General features: G+C 52.9%; 2 protein-coding genes and 1 long non-coding RNA gene across 3 annotated transcripts; 2 read left to right on the top strand and 1 right to left on the bottom strand.

Annotated features, from left to right (window-relative positions):
- The first annotated feature begins 24 nt into the window (after positions 1-24).
- Positions 25-7,200, top strand: LOC133274235 (uncharacterized). Its single transcript, XR_009745077.1, has 3 exons — positions 25-165; positions 4,479-4,565; positions 4,839-7,200. It is a non-coding gene; the product is annotated as an uncharacterized LOC133274235 (long non-coding RNA).
- Positions 7,201-7,527: 327 nt separating this feature from the next.
- LOC133274704 (cytosolic 5'-nucleotidase 1A-like) lies at positions 7,528-12,610 on the bottom strand. Its single transcript, XM_061464241.1, has 6 exons — positions 12,529-12,610; positions 12,181-12,410; positions 11,675-11,804; positions 11,008-11,130; positions 9,761-9,939; positions 7,528-9,228 (listed from the first exon to the last, which is right to left on the bottom strand). Exons 1-6 carry the CDS (start codon positions 12,608-12,610, stop codon positions 8,926-8,928), a joined length of 1,047 nt encoding a protein of 348 aa, XP_061320225.1. The 3' UTR covers positions 7,528-8,925.
- Positions 12,611-16,841: 4,231 nt separating this feature from the next.
- SYT8 (synaptotagmin 8) lies at positions 16,842-21,631 on the top strand. The gene is made up of 9 exons (XM_061463105.1): positions 16,842-17,060; positions 18,676-18,810; positions 19,176-19,333; positions 19,480-19,575; positions 19,820-19,987; positions 20,203-20,370; positions 20,553-20,670; positions 21,052-21,185; positions 21,275-21,631. Exons 1-9 carry the CDS (start codon positions 16,850-16,852, stop codon positions 21,506-21,508), a joined length of 1,422 nt encoding a protein of 473 aa, XP_061319089.1. The 5' UTR covers positions 16,842-16,849; the 3' UTR covers positions 21,509-21,631.
- The last annotated feature ends 4,739 nt before the right edge of the window (positions 21,632-26,370 follow it).

Here is a 26,370-nt window from a genome sequence, read left to right as displayed (position 1 = left end):
CACGTGAGGGCGGGCCGGGGCTGGGCACCCGCGGGGTGCGGGGACCCGCCTCACGGCGTGTGTGCCCTTCCCCCTTTTCCCGGTCCCCAGGCCTGACCCCCGGCACTGGGCCCGTGACTCAGCCTCCGGGAAAAGGGGAATAAACAGCTACAAACGCATCACGAGGTGCCGTGTGCTACCCTCTGTCGCGTCTTTAACTTCTTTTTTTGCCGGCACATTTCGTTAGGATTATTTTGTTATGTTCTTTACGTGTTTTATGGCTTTTCTCCTCTGCCCTGGAGGTGGGGGGCACCCGCAGCCAGGATTCCCCCACCAGCCTGACATGGTGGTGGCTCAGCCCCCTAGAAGCCCATGGACTTCAGGCACCTTTCCTGCGGTCACCAGTGGTGACATGCAGCCAGGCTCACAAGGATGTCTGTACCCCTTGGCCAAGGGGCTATGTCAGCTCCCCAGGTCCATGCTTCGCCCTGACCCCCAGTTTGGTGGGAATCATCCCTTTAGTCTGGGGTACTTTGAAGGAAATGGGCATAACCTTGTTTGGGAGGGGCCAGACAGGTGCCAGGCCAGATTCCAGCATCAGGGAGCAGCAGGGTGGGCTCTTTGCCATCACTGGGGTGTCAAGGCAGGGCTCAAAGGTGCCACCCTGCTGGCTTGGGAGGCAGTGGACAGAGCTAATCTTTGCCCAGTTCTTCCTGACCAAGCTCTTGCAGAGCCACAAGACCAGCTAGAGAAAAAGAAAAATGAAATAAAATCAGATTCACGGGCACTTTGGCTTCCAAGTCCTGAGAGGCAGGGGTGTTGGTTTGCTGCTGCTGGTGCTTCAGGATGAGAGAGCAGCAGCCCCTGGCATGAGATGGGCACTGCTGAAGTGGAGTACCCATGGCTTCGTGGTAGGATCCCTGTCCCTTGCCTGCCTCCTTCATAAAAGTTCTGGGAAATTGATGGGTCATGTCACTGGCACCTAGCTTGTGCCCTCCTTCCCTGAGCCTCTTCCATCCTCCTGTGGCCTCACGCAGCATCCCGCTGCCCCAGGTCTGTGCCAGCCACCCCCTGACTGCAGTCTGTGCTGAGTGGTTGTAGGGTGTACTTCTGACCTAGGCTGCATCTCCTCTCACTAGCTCACCAAATGCCTTGGTCAAGCCAGGGATATCAGGAAACACGCAGCTTCCCCATGGGACATGGCACATAACGGAATGAGGTTTTCAGAAGCGAAGGCTGGAGGCATTGAGTGAGCCTGACGGGTCCTGTTACTTCGGCCAGCCCCCGCTTCCCTCCTGCCCCTGCGGGCACGTGGTCAGCTCGAATGCCACTGACCCTGAGTCAGCAAAACCCTGGCCCCGCGGCGCTGCGTGACTCAGCAAAACCCTGTGTGGTTCTTCTTGGGCTAGAGGCCAAGGAGTGACTGCTCCCCAGCATCTGTAGCCTGACCCCAAAGGCTTCACTGCTGCCACAGGCTTCAGCTCAGGTGTATCCTCCTCTTGTTCCCCTGGGTACAGGCAGCCCCAGTGCTGAGTGTTGGCAGGCAGGAGTGGGTCAGGCATAAACTAACCCAACTGTGGTCCCACCCAAGCAAACCCATCCTTCGCAAGGGCTCGGAACCCCCTTGCAAATGTGCTTTGCAGATAAAAAGGATAGCCCTGACGCCAGGCTTGGGGCTCCTCTGCACCTTTTCAGGCTCTTCTGGAGCCCATGAGGTACCAGCCCTCCTCCCTTCTCATTGATGTGGTCAGGAAACAGCAGCTGGCTGGGCAACAAACACCTGGCCTCCGGGCTGAGGCACCTGTGGCAGCTCCTCCAGGAGTGTTTCCAGTCCAGCCAGTCTCCCCCAGCATTCCGTGGCTACGGAGCAGGCTCCAGCATGCAGGGATGGGCTGGTGAAAACAGCACACCATGCTAGCCCCATACCACCATGTAGTGCAGAGAAAAGCTTTTTGGCAGGGTCAAGCAGACTGGATCCAGTCTGTGCCTGGCTTTTAAGCTCCAAGGGATTAAGGGCAAGCCTTTGCTTGGGCTTCATGGTAACAGATCTTGTGCCTGCATCCAGAGCTGCTCTCATCAGTGCAAGAGGTTTGCTGCTTTTAGACATGCTGCTCTGACTTACATGTCCATTGCACTGGTGAGCCCAGACACCAGTGAAAAGGAGGACAGGATTGCATCAGGGAATGTTACAATACTGATCCTCTTCTGGGTGCTCGCAAGATGGGAAGGGACCAGGAGGCTTATCCCCATAGTGTTTAATTTGGTACCAGCCCTTGGCACCAGTGGTTTCGGAGCTGACACCGGTGTGCCTGTGTGCAGGACCATGGAGCAGTGGCTCCAGCAAGGAGCTAGGATTCAGGCTCCCTCAGCACCTCTGTGGGATGTTTGCCCTGATGTCAAGGTCTTGAGAGGCACAGCAGGGGTGTTTGACCAGGAGCTAAGTGCACATCTGGGTATTTATAGGCTGGGACTGTGAGAGTTGCACTGTTTATCGTCAAAAGATAGACTGGCATGAGCCTGGGCTTGGACGTTTTACACATTTTCCCTTGTTTGCGGAGCAGGACCCAGAGTGCCGTGCTGGGGTGCCTGGAGCAGGCAGAGATCTGTGAGAGGTGGCCAAGGGGCCTGTCCCTCCTTGCTCCTATTTTCTGATTTGTGGATGAACCCCTTTACTTGCTGGTTTGGCTGCCCGGCTCCCCTCATCCCCCTGGCTCCGCGAGGTGAGCTGGAGTGCTGTTCCGGGCAGCCATGGCAGTAGGCGTGGGGTGACGCACCCCTGGGAGCGGGCCACACTTTTGCAACCTCTGTCCCTGCTGGAGAGGATTCCCAAGGGGAGGTCGAATGACTCAGCCCCAGTGGCTCCCATAGGGAGGAGCAACCCAGCCCCAACCCTGGAAGACTGGAGTCCCACCTGCCCTTTGCCACTGGGGCAGGGACCTGATGCTGCTTGGTTTCAAAGCTCTCGCTGCTCCCCTGTCTGCAGTCTGGCAGCACTCTGGCAAGCCTCTTTCTCCTTACATATGGCCATGTGTTTGCCTTCACGCTTTCCATGATTTTTTTTAAATTTATTATTTATCACAGTGGTAGCCAATGCCCCGAACTGCAATGACAAAAGGGCAAAGAAAGCTTCAGTTCAGAAATGTCTGGTATTTTATGTCCAAGAGGTGTCAAACACAAAGCTGTGTGAGTTTTTCAAATACAGAAAGGTTTGGGATTTTGCATCTCATTACTAAAGGACAGAAAAAGACTATTCTGCTTGGTCTGAGCCAAGCAGAGCCTACAGGTGTACAAGCCTGGGCAGGTCTGGTTGCAAACACCATGACTCCAACTCAAGGTCTCATCCCCATGCAGCATAAAGCTGCTGGATGCAGCTAACTGGCAGAATTAGAGCCTGATTCACCAGACTGGAGCCCTCGAGCAAAGCAGAGGTAAATTTTTCCCAGCACAGTGCCAGGACCTCACCCACTCCCAGTGTCGTTTCCTAAATTCACAAGGTGAGAACATTTTCCAGTGGCACTGGCACGTCCCAAATTACACCCTTTTAGTGGGTGATACCTGCAAAACCCAACCTGAGGGTGCTTTAGAAGCAGTTCCAGCTGATGGGACACCTGGGAGCAGGAGAGGAGTTACACTGAGCATGCAAAGGGACTCATCCAGGCCCTGGCCACCATGTCACAGTGCTGTGGGCACTGTGGGAGATGTCCTGGGCATCATGGGCAGTGGAAATTCCCCATCCATCAGTGCCAGCTGGATTGAACTGGGACTGTCTGAGCTGGTTTGGAGGCAGGGCTGGCCAGCTGCCTGCTTAAACATTTTTCGCATGCTAGCATGGGCTGAAGCGATCTTGGGGAGACACTAAGCGGAGTTGCAAAAGGCTTAGACTGGGTGGTAATTCTTCCCTTGGTACCTCTCATGCTGCAAACCCTGATCCCAGTGGTGGGTGATGGTGACTTTTCAGCGGTTGGGTGGCATGGCTGGGTGGCATGATGGTCAGGAGCCCTGAATATGGCTCCATCTCCATCAAAGCTGTTTGCAGCAGCTTTTGAGCATGGGGTGCTTTCACCCCAATGGACCTTCTCTATCAGATCTTGCTCTTCCCCACTTTGCCCTAGCTATTACATAAAAAAAAGCCTTTATGCAGCGAAATGCTTATGGTCTTCAAGCCTGCAAGCTGCCCTGGTGTCTTCACTAGATTTTACTTATACACCATCTTGCCTTACTGGGCTGCTGCCAAACTCGTCATCACCCATCCCCATGTCCCACGCATTCTGTGGCCCTGCCCAAATTCCTGCCACCCCTGTGCCACCTATCCGCGCCTGGCCCTGCTCAGCATTGGACATCCTTCCACATCCCCTTGCCTGTCTTCTCCTGCAGCTGGATGTGGACATGCTTGCACCCACCCTGGGGAGGAGGGTATCTGTCTCACCCTGTCTGCTGGCCCTGTTTGCCCCTCGGGGCAGGGATCTCATGATGTCTGCCTCACCCAAGTTATTTTGCAGTAGTCTGAAATTGCTGGGGATGGACAACAACAACCCTGGCAGGCACCGGCAGCAGGCAGTGTGACTGGCAGCTGACGGGATGGGGTGGTAAGTGGCAACAATGGCATCAAATCATTGCCTCCCACGCCAGGATGTGATAGGGAACACCGGGACCCGACTCACCTTGTCGCCTGACTTGAGCAATCCCTGCTGTGGCCCCCAGGGCCATGCCAGCTGGATTGGGGCAGAAAGGTATCGGCTCACCGGTGGGGTTTCCATGTACAAAGCAGAGATGTGCCTCAGCCACATCCAAGCACATCATCCACCTCATTTTCTTCACCAGCACTAGATGCCATTTAATTATTTCCTTTTCACTTTCAGCTGAAGCTGCCCCGAGGAGACCATCATTTATGCAATCACGACTACAATGTAACAAAACAACGGAAGAAATTGAGCCTTCTGGTCCTGACAGCAGTGTGGGCTTAGAAAGAGGACGCTCAGCACCCCATGGTGACCCAAGGATTGGCTTAAAATTGCAATGTTCCTTGGAGTGGGAGCAACCACCCAACTTCCACTGGTGATTTGGTGAATCAGTCCCAACCCCTGGATCAGCTGCTGCTGTGTGAATATATAAGGCTCTAAATTCCTACCTATTTACTGTCGCCTTACTCCTAAACTCCAGCTTCACTTGCTGCCGCAGCCAGCACTTTCCAACTTGCCTGCCTGGAGTTAAGATCTTGAACCCACATTTAAGCACCTTGGCAAACACAGTCTGAGGGTTTGCACACCCTCTATCTGAGCTTTTGCATGCAAAACACCCTGTTAATAATTATCTGCAGCATGGGAGTTGGCATCTCTGTCTCTCTGGATGTGAACCCCTGAGTGTTTTCCAAGGAGCTCTGCAACCAGGGTGGCTTAGGGTCAGGGTTATGGTCAAAAATGTGAAGATGCTTTGCCCTGTGCTGGCAGCCAAAGGTGCTCATAGATTATGCATGGAGGTAGATGTGGGAGCACTCCAGGCAGACACTGCAGCTGCACCCGGGTCCTGCAGCCTCCAGCACCTTCTGCTACAACCAGAAATCAATAATCCAAACTGCTTGGACACTGCCAATGCAGATGTCTTAGCAGCTAAATACCTTCCAGTCATCCCTCCCTGCAGCGCCACCACTGAAGGAAAAATTCCTTTCTCATAGTGCTAAATATCCTTATTTCTTAGCATTGCAGCTCTAAATTGACAGGTGCTGGGGGGGTGGGGTGGGTGGGATTAAGGGCACGCTCCTGGGCAAAGGTCTCCTGCAAACTCCTTAGGGCCAGCTGGCTACAGGCTCTGATCCCTGGGGTCACGCGCTCCCCTCCAAAACAAGGGCCACTTGTTTGGCACCACAGTTAGGGCTGGGCTCGGTGCAGGAGGCAGCCGGCTGCCTTCAGCCGAGTGGAGCTCCCTGCACTGGGAGGGTGTTCTGGGGGTGTCCCAAGCAGTCAGTGCCAGAGGGGACCCCAACACCAGGCAGCTCTGGCTGGTGTGACACATGGTTTCTGGACAGCAATGGCCAAAATCAAGTGCAGGTCCTCGAAACCCCCTTTGCATTTCTGAATTTATTTTCACAGAGTGAAAAGGCAGGGCTCAAAGGGAGCCTGTCCTTGTGAGTGGCATGGTGGTATGACCTGTTCCTGCCTTGCCCTAGCCCCCAAAACCTGAGATCAAAGGTTATCAAAGAAGCATCCTACAACCAGCCCCAGTAGCTAAACCCCCTTCAAGCTGTAGCAGCAGTGGAAAACTGCTGGGTACCAGCAACCCCTTGAAGGAGGGAAGATTAAAATCCCTCAGAAAGCCCAGAGCTGAGGGGCACCCCAAGCATTAAAGAGCTTATTGCAGATGCCCCTAAGACAGAAACAAGTTTACCCTTACAACAGGAGGTGAAACTGCAGCAGTACTTGCTGAAAGGTGTTTTTGATGCTCCGCCTTTGGAGCAGGGCAGAAGAGAGCAGTTTTTTGATGACACATCTTTGGAGCAAAGCAGTAAGTCAGTTTTCATGCTACATGTTCGAGCCATGGCTGGAAGAAGCTGCACTTGGCCCGATATGATGCAATCCCGTGAACCCTGAGTTTCCTTCCTTTTTCCCATTTTGGGCACATTTTGCTTTGTCATCTCCTGCTGTGCTGACAGTGCTGGAGGAAGGCACGTGGCACCTACCCCCTGCCTCAGCAGCTTGCACCCTGCAATGGCTCACGTGGGCCTGTCCCCACTACCCCTGACTTAGATAATTTCCTCTCACTCAAGGCATCTGACCAAGTTCCTGCTGGCACTGTCCAGGCAATGGCCAAGGTGATGGGTTGGAGTGGCAGAGTGTCTAGAACCACCAACACAACCGTCACCACATCCTTGTCCCCACCACCAGCTGCCACCGAAGCAGCCAGCTGTGCACAGTGAGCGGGGCTGGAGGTGGGTGCTTGGATCCCCACACCAAGCTGGGTGGTATCTGGCCTGCATAAAAGTGGGATGAACAGCTGTACCTGCTTACCAGATGTGTTGAGCATCCCATAATTAATGTTTCCTCAGCAATTGTGGCTAATGGGTGCTTAGTGTTATTAGCCAATGACGAGTAGCTGATGTTGTTGATGTTGCTACCTCAAAACATTTAATTTCAGCATCTGGATTAAGCAAAAGGGCCAGGGGCCAGACTGGCAGTGCCAAGACCCTGCTGAGCATTGTCTTTGGAGGTGGCTTCCTACCAAAGCCCTTCATACAGGCATCCCTGCCATGCTGCGGCATTTCCTGAGTTGGGACCCGCATGGTGCTTATGGTGGCAGAGTGGGGCCAGCAGCTCCCCTTGCTAGGACGAGATGTGCAGAGCCCCCAAGCCTGGGGAAACAGGAGTGGGCTTGGGGACATGGATGCAAGAAGATATTCAGGGGTTTAATCCAAAGCCCACTGAAGATTTCTCATGTACTTAACCCATTTTGACGCACGCGTATAAGACCAGATAAAAGAACTGAATGTCTGCAGAGGAGCAGTGAGTTATCCCAGCCCTCCTCCCACACTGCTGAACATGGGGTGTGACAGACAAGTGCTTGCACGGAGGTGCCTATTTGTTTTTTTTGGGGGGAGGGAAAGCATTGGTGAGAGTGACACTTGTGAAGCCATACTGCCCCCCTCTTTGTGATTAAGCTAAGATTTAAAAAACTAAGCTATTGTCATTTATCTGCCCTGCCCATAATTCTGTTGCCACCCAGGAGGCACACTGCCCTGAGTTTATGTGTTTTTACCAGGCTGTTCTGGGGAGTTCACAGGGATTTGGGGTGCCATGCATCCACGCAGCACAGTGGCCTCTAGTGGCAACCGCTCACATCTAGCACTGGAGAAAGAAACCTGCCAACGAATCCTGAGGGGCTGCTAGCTCCCCAGGACAATTAGGAGCATGGTCTGCCTTGCCAGAGGAGAGGCATCCCTGCACGAGGGCAGCGCTTTGGTGCCAGGCAGGGTCCTGAGCACACCCAGGGCCCCCATCTACCCTGAGAAATCACATCTGAGCCCCCCAACCATGGCCCTGGAGATCCATTTAAGCTCAGGCTCAGGACCTAGTTCTGCTTTGGCCCCTGCAGCCCTGGCCCTGCATGGCTTGTGCTGTAGGCAGCTCAACTCCAGTGCCCTCTCCTGGTGGAGCATCAGAGCTATATGGCAGCTGTGTCTCTTGGATGTACCTCAGAGCTGGGTTGCAGCCTCGTCCCATTCTCCTGCAGTTCTGTAAGCTGCGTGTCCTGCAGGTGTGGGTCTCCTAAGGGCACTCTGTGAGGAGCCTGCATGCCGAAGGAAAGGTGACTTATGCTGTAATCTTTTTTATAAGGGGGAATAGCTGGGCTTTCTTCAACCTGGTCACCCGTTTCTAAAAAGTTTATAGGTCCTTTAGAGCTTTGGAGTCTTTTCCCCTCTGCTGAGTTTGGCTGGAGCTGCCTGAACTTACTAGTTTATCAGCTTCTTCAGTAAAACAAGTTGAGCACGTCTGGGAAGGTAGGGTCTCGAAGGCTTCCTTTGGGCAGAGGTCCTGGAAATAAATTTTTAAGACTGCCTGAACACAGCCAAAGCTAATGTTTTTATGGCTTGGTTTTATGCTTCTTTTAGCTCATGTGTGTGGCAATAGGTTCATTTATTTCTTTGCAGAAAGGTCCCCAGATCCTACAGGGCAGGTAGGTGGTAGTTCTCAGTCTCATGGTAAAAGTGTCCTTCCTTTGTGGAGTAGTTGCATCTTTTGGCTTTATCCTAAGACTTCAAGGACCTCATATGAAGAGCAGAAATGAGCACCAAGTCTCGCCTGGTTGTCCATGCTCTCATGCAATGGTCTTGCCCCTTTCCCTGAGGTTTGCTTGGTGCAGGTTAGGAAATTCTCCCCTCTCCATCCCAGAAGGTGTGTCTTCAATTGGCCCAGTTCCCTGTGCTGCTAGGAAGGAGGGCAGCTGGCCTGCAGCCCATCAGCAGCAGGAGGGGACCCAGGCAGAGGGTACACCCACGTTCTGAGCTCCCTGAATGTTATGAAGCCCATCGTCAAAGAAAATGTGGGGCTGGATCTGGGCAAGGATAGGGCCCTTGGGAGCCCCATCCATAAAGAAAGCCTCGTCAATTTCCAGACCCCATTCCTGCAGTGTCTTGATGGCTCGGATGCCCATGTCCCGGCCACTGCGGGCAGTCACCAGGTAGGTGCGGATGGGGGATTTTTCCTGGCTGAATTTCTTGCGCATCTTCCCAAGGTGCATGGCAAAAGCCTTCAGGGGACCCTGGCAGCACAGCAAGGCATTTAAGAGTGGCTGAGAAATAAGGAGATATCTACTCTGCCTTTACAAGCCATTTGTCCCTCTTCTTGGGGCTCTGCAGAGCACAGGATGACTGCAGGGTGCAGGTTTAGGCAATGCTGGGACTGGTCCTGTGCACTGGGGTGCTTGGGAGGAAGGTGGGTGTTGTGATCTTCCTAATCCCAAATCAATCAGGAAGGTACATCCCAGGGAGCAGTGCCTCTGGGTCTGAGTCCTGCAGGGACTTGCATAGCAAGAGGTCCCACCCTACAAAAGGTGATGTTCAGGGTCACTACAACCCTGGATACTGGGGAGCTGGTGCTCACTTATAGGAGACATGAGGCCAGATCCGTCTCCAGTGGGACTCCAGATCAGGCCCACACTAGGGACCAAGTGGTAGATGCAAAGGGAACCTGGAAGGTTTATCTGGCTACTCATAACAAAGCCCTAGCAGGGGAGATGCTCATGGTGGGCACAGAGCCTGTGGGCGTCCATGAAAGTGAGGTGGCTTGCTCACCTCTCCCATGGGCACATCCTCCATTGCTTGCTCATACTGCACTGCCTCCTCCAGCCCCTGCTCTTGGAAGATCTGGTCTGTCTCGTTGGAGAAGAGCACAGCATCCCCGTCAAACACCACACGGAGCGGGATGCTGGGGGCCTGCACCTCCTGCTGGAAGACGAGCGCTGCTGAGACACCTGCGGGACAGGGCAAGGTGGGCTCAGGAGGGACACCCCTCCTGGGGGGTAGCTCTCATGCATGGACAGATTATCCCTGCACCTCTGCCATGACCCCATCCCACATTGCGATACTGAGATCTCCAAGGCTTTCTGTGGAGGTCAGTCCAGCCTTTCTAGGGCTGTGTTATTCCCTAATAGGCATGGGTGAGAAAGCACTGTTGATCAGACTGATGAGATACCGAGATCTGCTAAAGGGTGATGGGTGGCTGTGTAGGCATGAGGAGTCGTCCTCCTGGTGCTTGTTCACCCTGCCAAACCTGACTTTAATGCCCAGATTTAGCACTCTGTGCTGCGAGTAATAGGGACTGGCACCTCCACTTGATTGGGGTAATTGGCTTAATTACAGGTCTCCTCCTACATCTGTTCCCTGTCTGCCCTCTTTGTGGACCCAGATCCCTCGATGAGAGACACTTGTCAGAGCAATGATCCTGTTCAGTGAAGCTTCAGGAATGTGCTGCTCAGAGTAGGGAAGCCCAGGCTGTAGATGGCTTTCTCCTGACCTTGAAGGAACTTAGCCAGCTGATGTGCTTATACCCAAGCAAAGTGCTAAGGAGGTGATCAACCCCACTAGAGCTGCTGTGCACTAGAGTGCACTCCCTCTGATCCAGGTCAAGCATGTGTTTACATCTATCACTGAGCACATGATAACTCTGCATGTGCCAAGAAAGCAAAATTCTATAGCATACTCACAAGCCCTGGGGGTTGCCAATGCACTCTCACTGATGCAGAGAGCAGCCATGGGCAGCATCTTTGGGTAGAAGGGCTTAAATGCCAGGCAGGGAATGACTAGACTGTGGCCAGAATTGTGCATAAAGCTCCTGGTGACTTGTGAAGGCATCTTAAGAAAGCCTGGTGTGTTTGCAGGCTACTGGTAGGGACAGAGGGGGAGACCGAACTATTCAGGACCAGACAGGTAATCAATGTGCCATTCAATCCCTTGCCCCCGTGAGAGCATGGGATCTGGCATTACCTCTTGGTACTGAGCTGCTTGGGATAAATGTGGTGGGTTTGAAGGGGAGAACACACCTCTCTGGAGGGCATTGCAGACATCTGTCCTGTCAGCTGAGAGAAAGAGCTTGACCCCATGGGACTTCAGGTATTGCGTAGAGTCTTCATTGCTGACAAAGCAGAACTTGGAGATTTCCAGGCCTTTGGGTCAGGGGATATAAGCAAAGTCTGTTATGGAGCAACATTCTCCTCACAGATGCCCCTTCCCCAAGACTCTGTGTGCTTTACTGCAGAGCTTGGGGCAACTAACATTTCAGTGCTGTGTGAGGAGCCTGCCCATTCTGCATCTTCTTGCCCTGTTGCTTCTATGAAACTACAGAGTGCAGTTAAATATTCCCTTCATCCCCTACCCCTCTTAAATGAGCCTTCCTGACAGCATGCTGGGATTTAGGGTTTTTAAGAACTCTTGATTCTTCAGTAGCTGCCAAAGGATGCCTTGGCTATTCAAAATGCTGCCATATCCCCTGGTGTGAAGGATGCGGTTGAAGGGAGCCAGGAGCCTGTACCCCGAGTGTTTTCCAGCACCCTGGGCAAGCTGCAGGAGTTGGGCTTGTTCCCAAAATAACCCCTTCCCCTTGTACTCCCTGGCTCTGCATTTGCCACTGATGCTCCACAATGGTACCTTATCTGCTTTGCATCCTCCCTGGGAGGAAGTAGGCACCACCGAGGACAGGATCCCCCTTACCATAGTGCTTGGCACTGTTGATGATGCACACACCACTCTCAGGGCTGTTGTTCGAGAGCACCAGGATATCAAAGAGGTCCTTCTCTGCTGGGTTGCCCTCCAGGATCTTCTTGTTCACATGCTGCACTGCCTGCAAGGAGATGATGAGGCTGCTTGGAGGGGGCACGACTGCAATGGCTTTGCTGGGACTCTTTTTTTCAGTTAGTGAGTTTTGCTACATCTGTCAGCTAGGGCAAGGCAGGCATGTTATGGAGAACCAGACAGAGCAACCATCCTGCAAAAGCCATTGCCAGGAGAGTAGGGAGCAGGATATTCCACTAGGGGAGAGGTGGACATGTGGGGCTGGTGAAGAGCATAGGTCTCAATGCACTGCAATAGGGCCAAGAGGCCAGAGCAGGCATATCTGTGCCCTGCGATGGGAGCTGAGACCCAAGGCCAGGAAAGCTGAGCTTTCACCCCATCCTGTGAGTGTCTGCATGTGTCCCTGGCCAGCGGGGGGGGCTCACCTGGATGAAGGCAAAGGCTGTGCCTGGTGGCAGGGGCTTGTCCTGGTTGGCCTGCTGGTGCCTTGTGTACTCCTCCTTGCCCTTCTCTAGGTAGAGCCTGTGCTCCTCCTCCAGGCTGAAGATGGCCCTGGTGGTCACTGCAATGATGAGTGCCTCACTGAGATCTTTCTGCAGGATGTGGAGGAAAGACTGGTTAGGGGACAGCCAAGAAGGAGCTTGTGGAGGTGGGGCTGTGAGAGAAACAGCCCTGTTTTCGCATAGTTAGGGATGAGGGGGTTGGGGAGAGGGGTCTCCTTACCAGGGTGGTGGGATTGGATGTGGGAGGCATCACAGTTCCTGATGCCAGACTGACTTTGAAGAAGAGGTGCCACCAGGCCTCTTCCAGGGGCAGGCAGTTGTGAAACCCTAACCTGTCTGGTAAGTGCCACATGGTCTGAGGACAACTTACACCAGAGGGGATTGCTTCATAATTTTGCTGTTTGTGGGCACAGTACAGCCATGATCATGTTTGTGCTGAGCTGGGCACTGCTAGGTGTCTTTGTGCATACTGCTGGTTTTACCCTTTATTTGTGTCTTCTGAAGAGTCTAATAAAATCTCTGTGTATGTAGAGGGTCTTCCAACATTCAAGTGTGAGCAAATGTCCATGCAACTAGAGCCCTACAACCTCTTCCCATGTGGAAATCACATAGACCTCACTGGGACCAGGTGCCCAGCAGGCCTGGAATAAGCCACTTCTGCTGAAACCTAGGCACAAGCAATTCAGGCCACCACATCTTTGGGTTGTGGTGTGTGTCTTCTCCTGCGGTGGCATTTCAAAACTTGCTTTAGAAATACAGGATGTGTTTTGTAATGAACACCCTCTTACCTGTTTCACATCAGTGTTTATGACTGTGCTTTCAGGATCTGCCATCTTTGACTTTCAGCCTTAGAGAGAAAATATGCAATTAAGCTGATATATTATAGCCATTCTAGAGAGGGGGGAGAGGGAGATAGGGGACATCCTACTTGCCAAGTGGAGCAGCCCAAATAAACCTGCTTATGCTGACAACAGCTCTGCTCCTGGAAAACCCTGTCGAATAGTTCCAATTAAATATGATGGAAAAGTAGCTTTTCACCCACAGATTCCCCCCACCCCCCCAAAAGTATTTTCCTCTGGGGGAACTGCTGAAGGCAGTTGTGGAACTCTTTTCAAGCAAAGTAAGTCTGGTTTTAAAAGCCAAAATTAGTCAGATTTTATGGATAGCCTTCTAGTTCACATACTTCTTGCTACTTTTGCTTGAATGGTGACTCTGTATCCACAAATAAGCAAGTTCACTGTGTGTGCAGCTGTAAAAGGAAAAGGTCTGGGTAAGAAGAGATGTATGGTGTGGGCTTGGGTGCAGGATGGGATCCCCCTTGATGGGGCTGGTCTGCTCCTGCACAGGCCTGTGAGCCAACTAGCCCCTGCACTGAAGGCCTCTGTGCAGGCTGTACTAACCCAGCTCTGGCAGACAAAAGGCTTGTGGTGGTTACGTGGTCTGCCTGTGCCTAGCAGCTGAATCATAAACCCCATTATTTTTGTACACCCAGGTCCTGTGGTTTCTGTAACAACTATGCTGTACACTGCATTTATATGTACTAGACTTTTAGGATTCAGCCTGTGGGACGGGAACTGTTCCCATTCCCACCAAGTAGGATCCCATGGTGATTATTTCCACTCAGTGGCTCCTACAAGTACACTGCAGGGTTTATCTGGGGAGCAAAGGCACCAAAGACTGTTCTACACTGATGTGCTGGGAATGCCAATGGGGTTAAAATCTCATTTACCAGTTCATGTCCCACCTGATTACTGGGTAATCAGTACTGATCTGTGCAAGCACAGACCAAAGCCAGTGTAAAGGGCAAGTTAGGGTCTTCAGGGAGACCTTCAATTTTGCCCAGTTTTCTTAATTAATTATTATTCAGGGATTGCAAACTGTTGCCTAGGCTGATAGGAAATACACTTGGCTCATATGAGTCCCGAGAACCAGAGTCTTACCACGGGGGCTGAATGCTTGAGTGTGCACTCCCTGACTGCCCCTAGGGTGGAAAGCTGTGCTGGCAGGACTGCTCCACCAGACAAGGGGGCCCTGGAAAGCCAGGAGATGCTGAATATCTGTCTGGTCCTCCACCCATATTCCATGCTGGGAAGGGGTCTCCTCCCAGAGAGCTGGGCACAGGGTGGGAGAAACCATCCTCTGACAGAATTTCAGCCAAGTACTTTTCCAAAAGTGACAACCAAAGGAGATGAGGCAGTGGAACCGAGCAGCCGTTCCCGGAGAGAGAACACCTACCTCTCACATCTGCCCTGTTCTTCCAAGCGCTGCAAGCCGAGCCTGACTTCTCCATTCCATCTCCCTGCCGCTAATAACGGCAGCATTGTCTGCCTACAGATACGCATATATGCGCACATTCCCGTTACGAGCAACCCCTATATATGCGATGCCAGACACACAGAAAGGCATTCCCTTGGGTGCTCGCTGGTCCCGCCGCTCACCCTAGAGCCGCGCAGCACGGAGCAGACAGCACCCCACCACACACAGCCGGGATTCGGCTAGAGAGGAAAGCACGGACTCACCGTGAGCGTTGCCGCTGCTCCCGGAGCAGCCTGTCCCGAGACAACACCCCACTTCTGCCCAAGACGCTGCTGTTTATATTTCCCCCCTCGCCGTGCTGGCCGGAAGCAGACAGGCGCTGGGCTGGGACGCAGCTCCGTTCCCTGGCGTGCTGGGATTTGTAGGCAGTAGGACCAGACTGCATTTCCCAGCCGGCACTGCACAGGCCGCTCAAGGCTGCCGAGGCTTCGCCATGGCCGCAGCGGGGCAGTGCTGGCAGCTGTGATCCTGTTTTTTGGCTCCCTTGGAACTTGAGCTCAGTCGCCACTCGCTGACCACAAGCACTGCAGCGATGTCTGTTTCTGTAGGGAGGTATTTACAGTGTGCCTCCAGACCTCTCATTTCCCAGCCCTTGAACACGTGATGGTTGTGGTTTTTACTGGAAAATACAGGGGTACGTGTTGAAGATCGGCTTGCAGCGTATGCAGTCAGATGTAGGGAGCTGGGCCTGGGAGAAAGGCTGATGCAGTGCGGTTGTGGGGCTCACCACATACACATTTTTGCTGTAATGTTTTATGCCCTTTTCCCTTCTTTTCTGAAAGCTGCCTCTTACATACTGCTCTCTGCAAGAGTGATTTTTGGGCTGGGATCTTGCTTTTCCAGGTTGGCTGTGCAGCACCCAGCCCTGTGAGGCTCATGATGCCAAGGTGTTTCAACACCCCCTTTCTGTCCAAGAGTGAGATTTGGGGCAGGGGGATAGGGGCTGAACAGAGGAGATGCTGCTGTACTGCAGCTTTTCCCTCCCCCAGCCGGGGCATGTCCCTGCCCTGCCAGTGGAAGTTGATCCAGCAACAGCGTCCCCAGCCTGGGTCCTGCCAAGGAGACCAAACTCACCTGCGTTAAGGCCAAGCAGCTGTCTCCCTGCATAGCACCAGGTTATCACTAGCATTACCAAAGTGTGAGCTGCAGTCAGAGTCCTGTGCAGCTTGACTTCACCAAGATGCTTCTCTCTAGCAAACAGCCCGTTGAAAAGACTGCTGATAATGCTCAGCTTTTAGCATGCATAGACAAACTCCCTTTCCCCAAGTGATTTTACTGGGCATTTCCCTCTTACCGCTGCTCCCCTTATGCATTTCTCCCATGCATTCTTTGCGACTGCCAAATTAGAGCAAAAAGTGTTTGGACGTCTGTGTGCTGCCCCCCCCTCCCCCTCCCCTCCCCCCGAGCTTTGCTGCAGCATTCTCACAGCATCTCCTGCTCCTGAAGATGATGCTTCTCTAAGCAGCAGTAGTGGAGGGCACTTGTGAGCAGGGCTGTATTTTGGGTGGCTGAGGTGAAGCCTCAGCACTTCTCCTGAGGCCAGACTCCTGCTGTGGCAATGCCCTGGTGGTCATGTGAAAATCTGGCAGGACTGGTCACCTGGGCTGGCCAGGCAGTGCTGGGAAGGGTCTGGTTTCTGGGGCCTCTCCCCTGTGTCAGCCATCAGGCACCAGTGGTACCTCTCCTTGCTTACAGCACCGCCCCAAATATCTGTGGTGAGAAGGTGGGTTTTGGGCTAGCATGGCTGAACCGGCAGCAAGGGAATGAGTGTGCAAGCATAAATTTAATACGACAGGGATGCTGGTGAAGTTACTCCTGGCCATGTGCCTGGTGCTGCTCCTGTTGGTGCTGGGGAATGGAGCCACCCAATCAGTATTCCCTTGCTCTGTCCTGTGTTGGAGTGGAACATCCTTGTTCATCCCTGCTGCCACATGCATTTCACAGACCCTCGCATGGTGTGCCATGTGTGCCCCTATGGGCCAAAGAGCTGGGCTCCCCAAGTGCAGAGCTCACCAGGGATGGATGCAGCATGTCACTCATCCCCTTGCAGGTATCTGTCCCCTTGTGCTAAGTGCCTGCAGCCACGTGAGCCAGCGTAGCATTGCTGCAGGGATAACTTGGAGAAGCAAATCTGCTGTGGCACAGAGCCGGGCAGTGATGCCCACAGGCTTCTTACAGGCAGGAGGGCAGCTTTTACTTCCTGGTCTGTCAGGGAGTTCCCCTCTGGCTTTTCACCTGCGTGAGCAGTGCTCGGGTCAGCAGTGAGGTGGGGCTGATGGTGCTGCTGGGGCCGCCTGTTTCCTGGGCTGGCAAAGCAGACTTTCCAGTTTCGTCCGTGCCGTGCAGCCACCATCCTCGCTGCACACTCTGCTTTGCACCCAGTTGGGACCCATCTCACCTGCAGCATGCCCCTGCTGCACGCATTGGCTGTGCCCAGAGCCTGCGCATCAGGGAAGAGAGACTGAGGCTGGGAAGGAGACTTGTTGGTAAGTCTGGTTTCAGGAATCGAGTCAGCACCAGGTGGGAGGGAGAAGCAAGGCTCCTCAAACCCGTTTTCCAGGGATGCTCGATGCTCCCTGCAAGGCCCACTGAGGCTGCGCTGCCTCTTCTGGTCCACAGCAGCACTGTCCCCATCGCCCTGAAATTGACGTGGCTCAATTCATGCCATGGGGCTGGGATGAGCTTGTTTTAAACCAGGGCCAATGTCACACCAATGTGACACAGTCCATGGGGGGGCCTGGCAGGGAGAATGTGCTGAGACACCTAATTCTGTGCTGGGTGGGTGCCTGCTTGCCTGCGCTGTTGTGTCCACCCATATCCACAGCCTGAAGCCACAGCCTGGCACCTCCTAAATACCACAGGCACGTCACCAGCCACCGCTTTCCACATGCAGGGGCAGGAGAAACTGATCATTAAAGCTGCTGGTGGTGAAGCTGTAAGTAGAGCTTGGGTGTCCAATGGCACAGACCTCCCCGGTGGCCCTGGGCAAGTCACTTAACATGCCCTTTATTGCCCCAGTGATGATGCTGCAGGGATGACAGCAATTCTTGTGTCCTTCCAACCCTATGCCTGCATGTGGCAAAGCCCATTGTTGGAAAAATTAAAGGCTTTGGCTGGCTTCACGGACTCAGTGGAGGGAAGTGCAGAAATGGTTTCTTCCTGTACGATCCCTCTGCAAGGGAGGGATCCATGTCCCCGTGGGGTGGGCAGAGCACAGGCAGAGCAAGTTGGTGTTGGCTGCTTGGGCAGGGACCCACGGGGATGTGGGGCAGGCAGCTGGTACAGCCAGGGCAAACAGGCACATACCTGCCAGCCTCAGTCATGGCACTGGGACCAGGTGCCACCAGTGCCATGATAGCTGCAGATCTGCTGGCTGCTCCTGGCACACCTCTCCTGCTGCGGCTCCTCACATGAAAGGAGGCAAGAAGGAAGTCTTGGCTATGAGGAAGTGTTCATGCTAGAGTAAGAGCCTTGCTGTGCAGAGAGCAGTAGTGGAAAACCATTCTGCTTTAAATTGAAGCCTCCCTTAAGCTGCGTCAGTGTTGCCATGTGCACAGGTCAAGCTTACGCAGTTTTCCAGACAGCATGACCCCAGCCTGGAGGCATCACTGTCACCTGCAGTGAAGGCATGAGCCCTTCTGCAAGCCCAGGAGCAAATCCTCCCATTCCTCAGCCCTGTGAGAGGGTGGGAAATAGTGGGAAAAGGGTGTTAGCTAATGGTGGGGCTGAGCAAACCCTTCACGTGCCTGGCCAGGGAGGAGCTGACATAAAACAGCTACTTTTTTTTTTTCCCTACAGCCTGGTGATCCCTTTTCTGAAGACCAAAGGAAAACTCCATTATCCAGTTACCCGCTCCCTTCCCTTTCTGAAGGCAGGTTTACAAGGATATAAATAAGGCTGTGGGCAAGGGGCTGTCTGGCCCAGAACCCTCCCTGCCCATGGCTCCCTCTGGCTCCATTTCACACCTCATTGCCAAAGTGGCCAAGCCCTAAATGCTTACACTGGCCTCTATGTTTTAATTGTGTTTCCTCTCATTAGAGCTCTGGGCCACTGGTACCAGAAGGGAAATCCCCACCCTGTTAATTTTGCTTGTGTCCCCAGGTCACCCCAGCTTAGCCATGGCACTGGCAGCCAGCAAAAGCAGAGCGACAGCCTCCACACTCACTGGCAGCCCCGTGGCCACCACCACCATGGTCCAGCCAGGCTTCCTGAGTGGCTGGCTTAGCCGCATCCCACGTGAGTATGATGGTGCTTGCCCTGCTCTCTCAGGCAGTGTTGTCTGGCAGGACTCCTGTGCTCTGAGGCTGTGTATCTACTTCTTCCTCCCTCCAAATCTCTTTTTCCAGAGGGGTCCGTCAGGGAGGGGATGCTGCAGAGTGGTGCTGCAGTGCTTCAGGATTACAGGGCATCCTTGATGCCCATTTGGGGAATGGTCTCCAGCCACAGCCTCCCTGCATGGGCCTTGTCCAGGATTATAGGGGCAGTTTTCAAGGTGTAGGTCCTTAATGCTGGAGCACCAGGAAGGGATTTAAATGCACTTGATACGTTTTTGCTCGGTTTTAACTCTTCTGTCCATCTCTGCTCCCTAAATCTCACACCAGTACCCAAATGGGCACTCATCGCTGTGGCTGTGGCAGCGGCCATTCTCCTCCTCCTCTTCCTCATCTGCATCATCAGGTGCTGCTGTGGCAAGAAGAAGCCCAAGAAGAAGGAGAGAGTCAGCTTGCACGCTGTCAGCAGCTCCACCACGGCCAGCCTTGTGTGTCCTGCTTTCCCCTCTCCCCCACCTCCCTCCTCCCTGAGGGGTTTGCTGCCATGCTGCCTGGTCCCAAGGATGATGGGAGCATGGCGTGGCCAAGGATGTAGCTGAGCACATCATAAGGGTAGTCCTGCTCTCTGCCACAGGTCCAGCCTGAGATGGAGGACCTGGAGCGGGGTGTGGAGCAGACAGGGCGAGGAAAGCTGCAGTACTCCCTGGAGTACATCTTCCGTGCACAGGAGGTGGGGATGCTCATGGCCACAGCTCAGCAGTGAAAAGGCTTTATTCTCGCATGGTCCCTCTTTGCTGCCTACTGAGGTGCACTCTACCCTCTTGCACCCCTTCCCCTGCCTGTAGCCTGCTGGCTCTCACACCTGTGTGACATGTAGGCATCCTCCCTTCTGCATTCACTTGCTTTCACCAAGCCCCCAGTCATCTGGCCCCATCCTCCTCCACCTGGTGACCTCATGCATCACTCCTTTTAAGTTGAAGGTTGGCGTGAAGCAGGCAGCTGAGCTGAAGGCCATGGACAGTGGAGGCACATCCGATCCATATGTGATCGTCTACCTGACATCCAATACAAAGAAGAGGTATGAGACCAAGGTTTACCGCAAGACTCTCAACCCTGTCTTCAATGAGAGCTTCACTTTCCAGGTAGGAAACTACAGCTGAGCATGTGTTTTTGTCACATCAAGAGTGTTGCATGAGCACTGCTCCCTGGGCAAAAACCTCTCCAGGCAGGGAGGTGCCTTTGAAATCAGGATTGGGAAGCATCAGAGAGAAAGACCTTTTATTGCATCTGCTGCTTTGTCCCATGGGGCAGGGCTGCCACCAAGGAGTGAGTCCAGGCTTTCGGGTCTTCCCGTCAGGTACCCCAGGCAGAGGTGCCCGAATCTACGCTGGTGATGCAGATCTATGACTTCAACCGTTTTACCAAGCACAACATCATTGGTGAGGTCCGGCTGCCCCTGGCCACTGTCAGCCTGCAGCATGTCATTGAGCAGTGGAGTGACCTGGTGGCAGCCAGTAAAGTGGAGGTTGGTCCTGGTGGGTAGGAAACCACCACTGTTGCTTCTCTTGCTACCATCCTGAGAAACAGGCTCTTAAGAGCAAATATGAGGGTGAGGGAGACCCAGGAAACCTGAGGCCAGCCTGGTGCTGTAGCCTCAGGTGAGCTGGCTCCTCTGCTGGGTTCACATCACTGGCATCTCTCCATCAGGAAGAACAGCTGGGCGAGATCTGCTTCTCTCTGCGCTATGTCCCCAGCACTGGCAAGCTGACAGTGCTCATCCTGGAAGCCAAGAACCTGAAGCAGATGGATTCTCATGGGCTCTCAGGTCAGTAGAGGCTGCTCATGCTCAAATCTACCTACTCCTTAACGCTGGCGCCCACAGCTGCAAAGCCTTCAAAGCTTTTTGTGCCAAGACCTGCTTCCTGCTGCCACGACCGTGCTCAGCTCTTGCCCAGCTCCGATGCTCCAGCTTCTGGCAAAGCTGGAGGTATCTGCCAGGAGGAGATGTCATGACTGGATGGTATTGTGGCAGGAGGAAATGAGCTCTGGGGTGGCTGGCAAGGGAAAGAGGGGTGGATGGTCAGCGTGAGGAGTGACAAATGGGATGCCATGCTCTTTCTGGGAATAGCCCAAGGAAGCTGTTTCATGGCTGAGCTCCTCAGTCAAAAATTGTCACTTGTGCCAGCTGTGTCCTCTCTCTTCTCAGATCCTTTTGTGAAGGTGCATCTCATCCTGAACAGGAAGAAATGGAAGAAGAAGACCACAAGTGTGAAGAAAAACACTTTAAGCCCTTACTTCAATGAGGTGTTTGTTTTTGAGGTGCCTTTCAATCAGATCCAGGTGGGTTTCCCTACTGTGCCCAGTGCTGAGCGGGTCTCCACTGTCGTGAGAACCTCCCACTGACTCTCTTTCTTGTGCCCCCCCTACAGAACGTGGATGTGGTCATCTCCGTCTGGGATCACGACAAAGTGAGCAGGAATGAGCCCATTGGCAAGCTCTTCCTGGGCTGCCGAGCCACGGGCAACCAGCTGCGGCACTGGTCCGACATGCTGTCCAACCCCCGCCAGCCTCTCGCCCAGTGGCACAGCCTGCAGCCCCCCGATGTGGTCGACAAAGCCCTGGGGCTGAAGTCCCACCTCAAGCTGCCTCTGCCCCCCAGATAGTGTGGGTCCCCTCCTCCACCTGGGGGGCAGGGCACAGGGCTTGCAGGCAGGTGGGAGGCTTCTGTTTAGCAACATCTGGATAAGTTTTCCCTGTTCAGTATCAGCAAAGAGGGGCCTGGAGGCTCTTTTTTGGCCAAGAGGTGATCTTGGTGCTGGTACCCTGTGTGATGCCCGGAGCAGGGCTTGGCACCCAGGGCAAGGCTGAAGTGGAGCAGAGGATACTGGAAGGGACTGTGTGGGTGCAGGAGCCAGACAGGGGGATAAATACACAGAGCTTCAAGCACATGCAAAATCAGAGTCCATTGATATTTTTCAAGTGGAGGATTAATATGCCAGCAGCCTGTGGTGGGCAGTTTCTTTGGTTGTGAATAAATTGGCAAGAGGTGAGTGTTTGGGAAGGCTTTATGTGTCCTATGAAGGCTTTTAAGCAAGACTAAGGTCTTGAAGCTCCCTAAGAGGCTAAAAGGATAGAAAGAGGACAGGCTAATGAAGAAGGTGTTGGAGATACAGGACTAGTTCTTTAATGCCTCTGCAATATGTGTGCTCTGTGTTCTGGCTAAAGGCTGAATGAGACAGCAGAGTCAGCCGCTGTTTGTCCACATCGCTTCACTCTTAGTCCATTTCCAGCCCATGCTAACCTGTGCTGGCAAGGTGTGACTCAGGGTATGGGATTCATCAGCAAGCATCTCCATGGACCATGCAGATGAGGATACCCAGCCTCAGCTCCATCCACCTTACATGGTCCCACAGTACTAGTGCAGCAAGGTTTGCTGGAGCTGCTGCCAGGGTGGAGGGGCTGAGGCTCTCACTTTCATGTCATGATCACACTACCCTGATGAGGGCTTGGTTGCAGACCTTGTGTCACTTCTGAGCAGGTTGCATGTAATCTGGGAGGTTTTTGTGGCCACATGTCCTGCCCTGACCTGCTTTATGGGACCTTGGGGTGAGACCTGTGTAGTAAAGAGCCTTCCTAGAAGGATGGGGGCGTTGGAGAGGTGCCACCTTCTCTATCTGTCCTTGAGTACACTCTAGTTTGGTGTGGCTTGAGAGCAGCTCCCCTGAGCCACCTGCAGGAGGAAGCTCACTGCATTGGGCTGGACGAAGGAATCACCCTTGCTCTGAAATACTTCAGCTACAAAGCAGCCACAGCACCAGAAGATTTGGGTTCATATCATGTAATTGCAGCCAAAAAGACAAAAGTAATTTGCACCATGGGAAGCTGTGGGCACAACTCTAATAGCTGTTGCCTGAGCTCTGGAGGAGAGAGTGCCTGGTGCATTAATGAAGAGCTATTAATATTGGAAAGCAGTTAATCTGCAATTACCTGGAGCTCCATGGAGCGACCATCTGAGAGTTAAACAAACATAGTGAAGCTGAGGAAGATTATGAAAACTCTTGATAGAGATTAATGGCCTGAGCTTAACCATAAAAAGCTGCTGTGTCTGCTTCTTGATAAATATTGTCCAGGCTTCTCCATGGCCATGATGAGAGAAGAAATGACAGGGTGGTTTTGAGTCGGCTATAACAAGTGGAGTATGCCTTCTGCTGGAGAAATAGCATCTGCTGGCAGCTGCTAATGAGATGAAGGAGGAAATCAGTCACCTGAGAAAGATGTGTAAATGGATGCTTTAAAGCCTCAACCTTCAGCCTCAGCCTTAAATCAGGCTGGAAAAGGCTGTGCAGAAGGGAGCATTTCTGAATTGGGTTTGGGGTCCCAAATCCATTGCCAGGTTGTTTTTTGGTGATGCTGTGTGATGATTTAGGGCCATGCAGGACCCAGAAGGGCTTTAGGAACAGGCATTTTTTATTTGTGTGTGTTTTTTTCCAGCTCCCTTTTCTGAAGTCATGGCCTTGAGGTTCACTGCATAATTTATGCGGCCAGGCATAAAAGCACATGGTTGTTAGTCCCAAAATGGACATGGCAGAAGAAGGTGCAGGGATGTCCCCTCCTTGAGAAATGTTACCCCCAGTACCAGTGCCCATTGCTCCTCTCTGCAGCTTTGGCTCTGCTTGGAGGCCAAATCACCAGTGCAGTCCCATGGACAAGGGAAGCCCATGGTACATTTAGGAGGGAAGCCAGGGAAACTAGGGCTGAGCACCTCCCTGGTCTGGCTCTGGACAGCCTGGAGCAAGCCTTCATGTGGTAAAACTCAGCAGACCCATTAGTTTGCTGAAGAGGGAGGGGTGAGCAGATGGGCCCAGCTCCAGTTTCTAATGCACTGCCAAGGCTGCTTTCTTCCCTCCTCATTGCTTTTCCTTCTCAATCTGCCTTGTGTTCTTGTAACAGGGCTTTAAGCACTCTCCTCCTCTGGCAGGATCCTCTTAGCATCTGGTGGTAGCTGTTTGAAGCAGCGGTGGTGGAGCTGGGCTTTGTTTGGGTGAAATAAGCCATGGCCTTTCAGTTCTTAAAAGGGGCCTATATGAAAGATGGGGAGAGACTTTTTAGCAGGGGCTGTGGCTGTTGTGATAGGTGAAGGGTAATAGCTTTAAACTAAAAGAGGGGAGATTTAGGCTGGATGTGAGGAGAAATTTCTTTATAATGAGGATGGTAAAACACTGGCACAGGTTGCCCAGAGAGGCTGTATAAGCCCCATCCCTGGAGACATTCAAGGCCAGGCTGGATGTGGCTCTGGGCAACATGTTCTAGTTCAAGATGTCGCTGCTCATTGCACGGGGTTGGACTAGATGACATTTGAAAGTCCTTTCCAACCTGAACTATTCTGTGATTCTATTCTATGGTTCTTCTATGATTCTATGAAAGTGAGCACAGCTGGCTCGTGAGCCTATTCACAGGGAGGGGGACAGCTGTGTCTTGCGTGCAAGCGTCTCCTTTTCACCTCCTTTTGCCTTGGTAAGGTTAGTTGTCCCTCATCTACCAAGCACCTTTTGCCTGACCAATGCTCCTCGTGTACTTGGAGGGTCCTGCAGCAGGAGGATTCCCTGGTGGAAGGTGCGACAAGAGAAATTAAAAGAAGGGGAAAATCAACTCCTCAGTTTATGTCTGTGCTGGATTCCCACGTCTGCATCTAGAGGGCAGGGCAGGTACATGCTGTGAGCTGGGTCTCGATGTCATCTGGTCTGTGGCCTCGTTAGAGCCTCCCCAGCAAGGATTTCTTCTGTAGATGGGAGTGTCGGGGAGAGGGAGAGCAAGCTGCGATGCTGTGGTGCAAGAACGTTCCCATTGCCACAGAGCCATTGGCAGCCGTTCAGTGATGCTGAGGGAGTCCAAGGTAGGCTTTTCCAGGAGGCAGGAGCCAGCCCTTGCCTGATCCTGCACTGCCAGGGTAAAGGAGGTTTTGCTGGTGGGTTAATGGGGTCAAAAGCAAGTATCCAAAGCCAGTCTGCACCGTGCAAGGTACCTGAGTGCTGGGTGAGGTGCTTGTTCCTCTGCTTCACACAAGGGACAGTCCCTCTGCATTTAATTAGCAGCTTTGCAGTGCAGTAGCAAGAGGAAAAGCAGTGCTTGAGCCAGGCAGAGGTCTGTTAAAGGAAGCAAGAAGTACTGACAATTGAGATGTTTTTCATTAAGATTTATAATCTCCATTATTTACATCCAGATCCAAGACTCCTGACCTCCTGAAGTCCCTCCCAAAGCAAATTATTCCCCTGTTCAGTGATTTTTATGATATTTGTCCCTGCACTTCAGGAGATCAAGTGAGAGTGCTGCACCAGGAGAAGGCTGAGCCTTATACCTGCTTGTCACCAGTCGCCTGCCGTGAGACAGAAACGATTATGGGCTGTCATCTTTCAGCCTGGGTATGGGCTGGCTGTCCTCCAGCCACAGATTTTTTGGCTAGTCTCACAGTTTTTGAGAGCTGGAGAGTATCTAAGCTCTACTCACCAGCAGCACGTGTGCCTGTTTTGTAAATATTCGTTAGCTAGCATCATTACATCTTGCCATTTTATAGGCAAAACGTGTACTTTGCCATACATGGGTTTCTCTTTTAAAATCTCCAGCTTCTGGATTTGTCATGTGCAGGTTTGCACCTCTTTCTTTGAAAGAACACTTTTATCCTTTGTGGGTGAGAAGGTACCTGAGGGTCTCTTCCAGCTCAAAACCCAGAAGAAAAGTGAGAGGATGGTGGATGCTGGATCCAGCATCCTGCCGTTACCTACAGTAAAGCACTGTGGTGGGGGGGGGAAAGCTTGCTGAGGGTCCTGTGCAGTGCAGGGCCGGAGGGATGGCTGCTCTCAGCCAATTGGCCTTTGGGAAACTCCAGTGGGAAAGAGGGGTGCTGGGAAAGCCACCCTACTGGGTGCCAATGGTAGAGGGTGGACTGGAGAGGTTGTGCCTGGGTGCTGGAGTCTCCAAGGGGGGTGCATGGGTAAGAGTGGAGGGGGGAATGGGAGGTGGGCTGTGGGTTGATGCTGACCTTGGAAGAGATCTGTGATTTATCACTCTGTTTCTAAAGCTCCTGGCCCCTTTTTGGTTTTGTTTTTAACTGACACCATGTTCTCACTGCTGCTTTGTTTTGGCACTGAGAGCCTGAAGGATCCTTTGAGAGCAGAGACATGTTGCAATAGTACTCTTTTGAGCACTCAGAGGTCTCAGCCTGTTCTCCAGACATGTTCTGGGTCATGTCCTGGTCTTTAGCAGGTTTTGAGGATGTGCAGACACATGGAAGATTGTGATCAGGTGTCAGGTCACTGTGGTAATACTATCCAGGGCAGGCTTGGTGTGAATGCCAGAGGGATCACCTCCTGGATGCATCAGCTGCTGGGCACAGAACAGCATTGGGCAGAAGTTCTGGCTTTTCAAATGGCCTTCCAGGTCAGCCTGCGGCCATGGAGACAGGGCCATGCTGTTTTAGGGTCTGAGGCACCTTCGGTGTCAAGTGTACTGCGTTGAAGTGCGAAAAGCT

Source organism: Pezoporus flaviventris, unplaced genomic scaffold, assembly GCF_033815535.1.
Source record: "Pezoporus flaviventris isolate CSIRO_AGI_PZ_B2104156 unplaced genomic scaffold, CSIRO_AGI_Pfla_v1 ptg000036l, whole genome shotgun sequence".
NCBI lineage: Eukaryota > Metazoa > Chordata > Aves > Psittaciformes > Psittacidae > Pezoporus > Pezoporus flaviventris.
This window is presented reverse-complemented; position numbering and strand designations above follow the sequence as displayed.

Bases quoted from the DNA above. Each gene is read 5' to 3' on its own strand.
- LOC133274704 (XM_061464241.1), bottom strand. From the start codon at position 12,610: ATGTGGCACTTACCAGACAGGTTAGGGTTTCACAACTGCCTGCCCCTG. The intron at 11,805-12,180 runs GTGAGCCCCCCC...ATCTCCTTGCAG, and splicing joins CAGCCTTTGCCTTCATCCAG to GCAGTGCAGCATGTGAACAA. The intron at 9,229-9,760 runs GTGAGCAAGCCA...CTGTGCTGCCAG, and splicing joins AGGATGTGCCCATGGGAGAG to GGTCCCCTGAAGGCTTTTGC.
- SYT8 (XM_061463105.1), top strand. From the start codon at position 16,850: ATGGTGCTGCTGGGGCCGCCTGTTTCCTGGGCTGGCAAAGCAGACTTT. The intron at 19,334-19,479 runs GTGTGTCCTGCT...TCTCTGCCACAG, and splicing joins GCTCCACCACGGCCAGCCTT to GTCCAGCCTGAGATGGAGGA. The intron at 19,576-19,819 runs GTGGGGATGCTC...ACTCCTTTTAAG, and splicing joins ACATCTTCCGTGCACAGGAG to TTGAAGGTTGGCGTGAAGCA.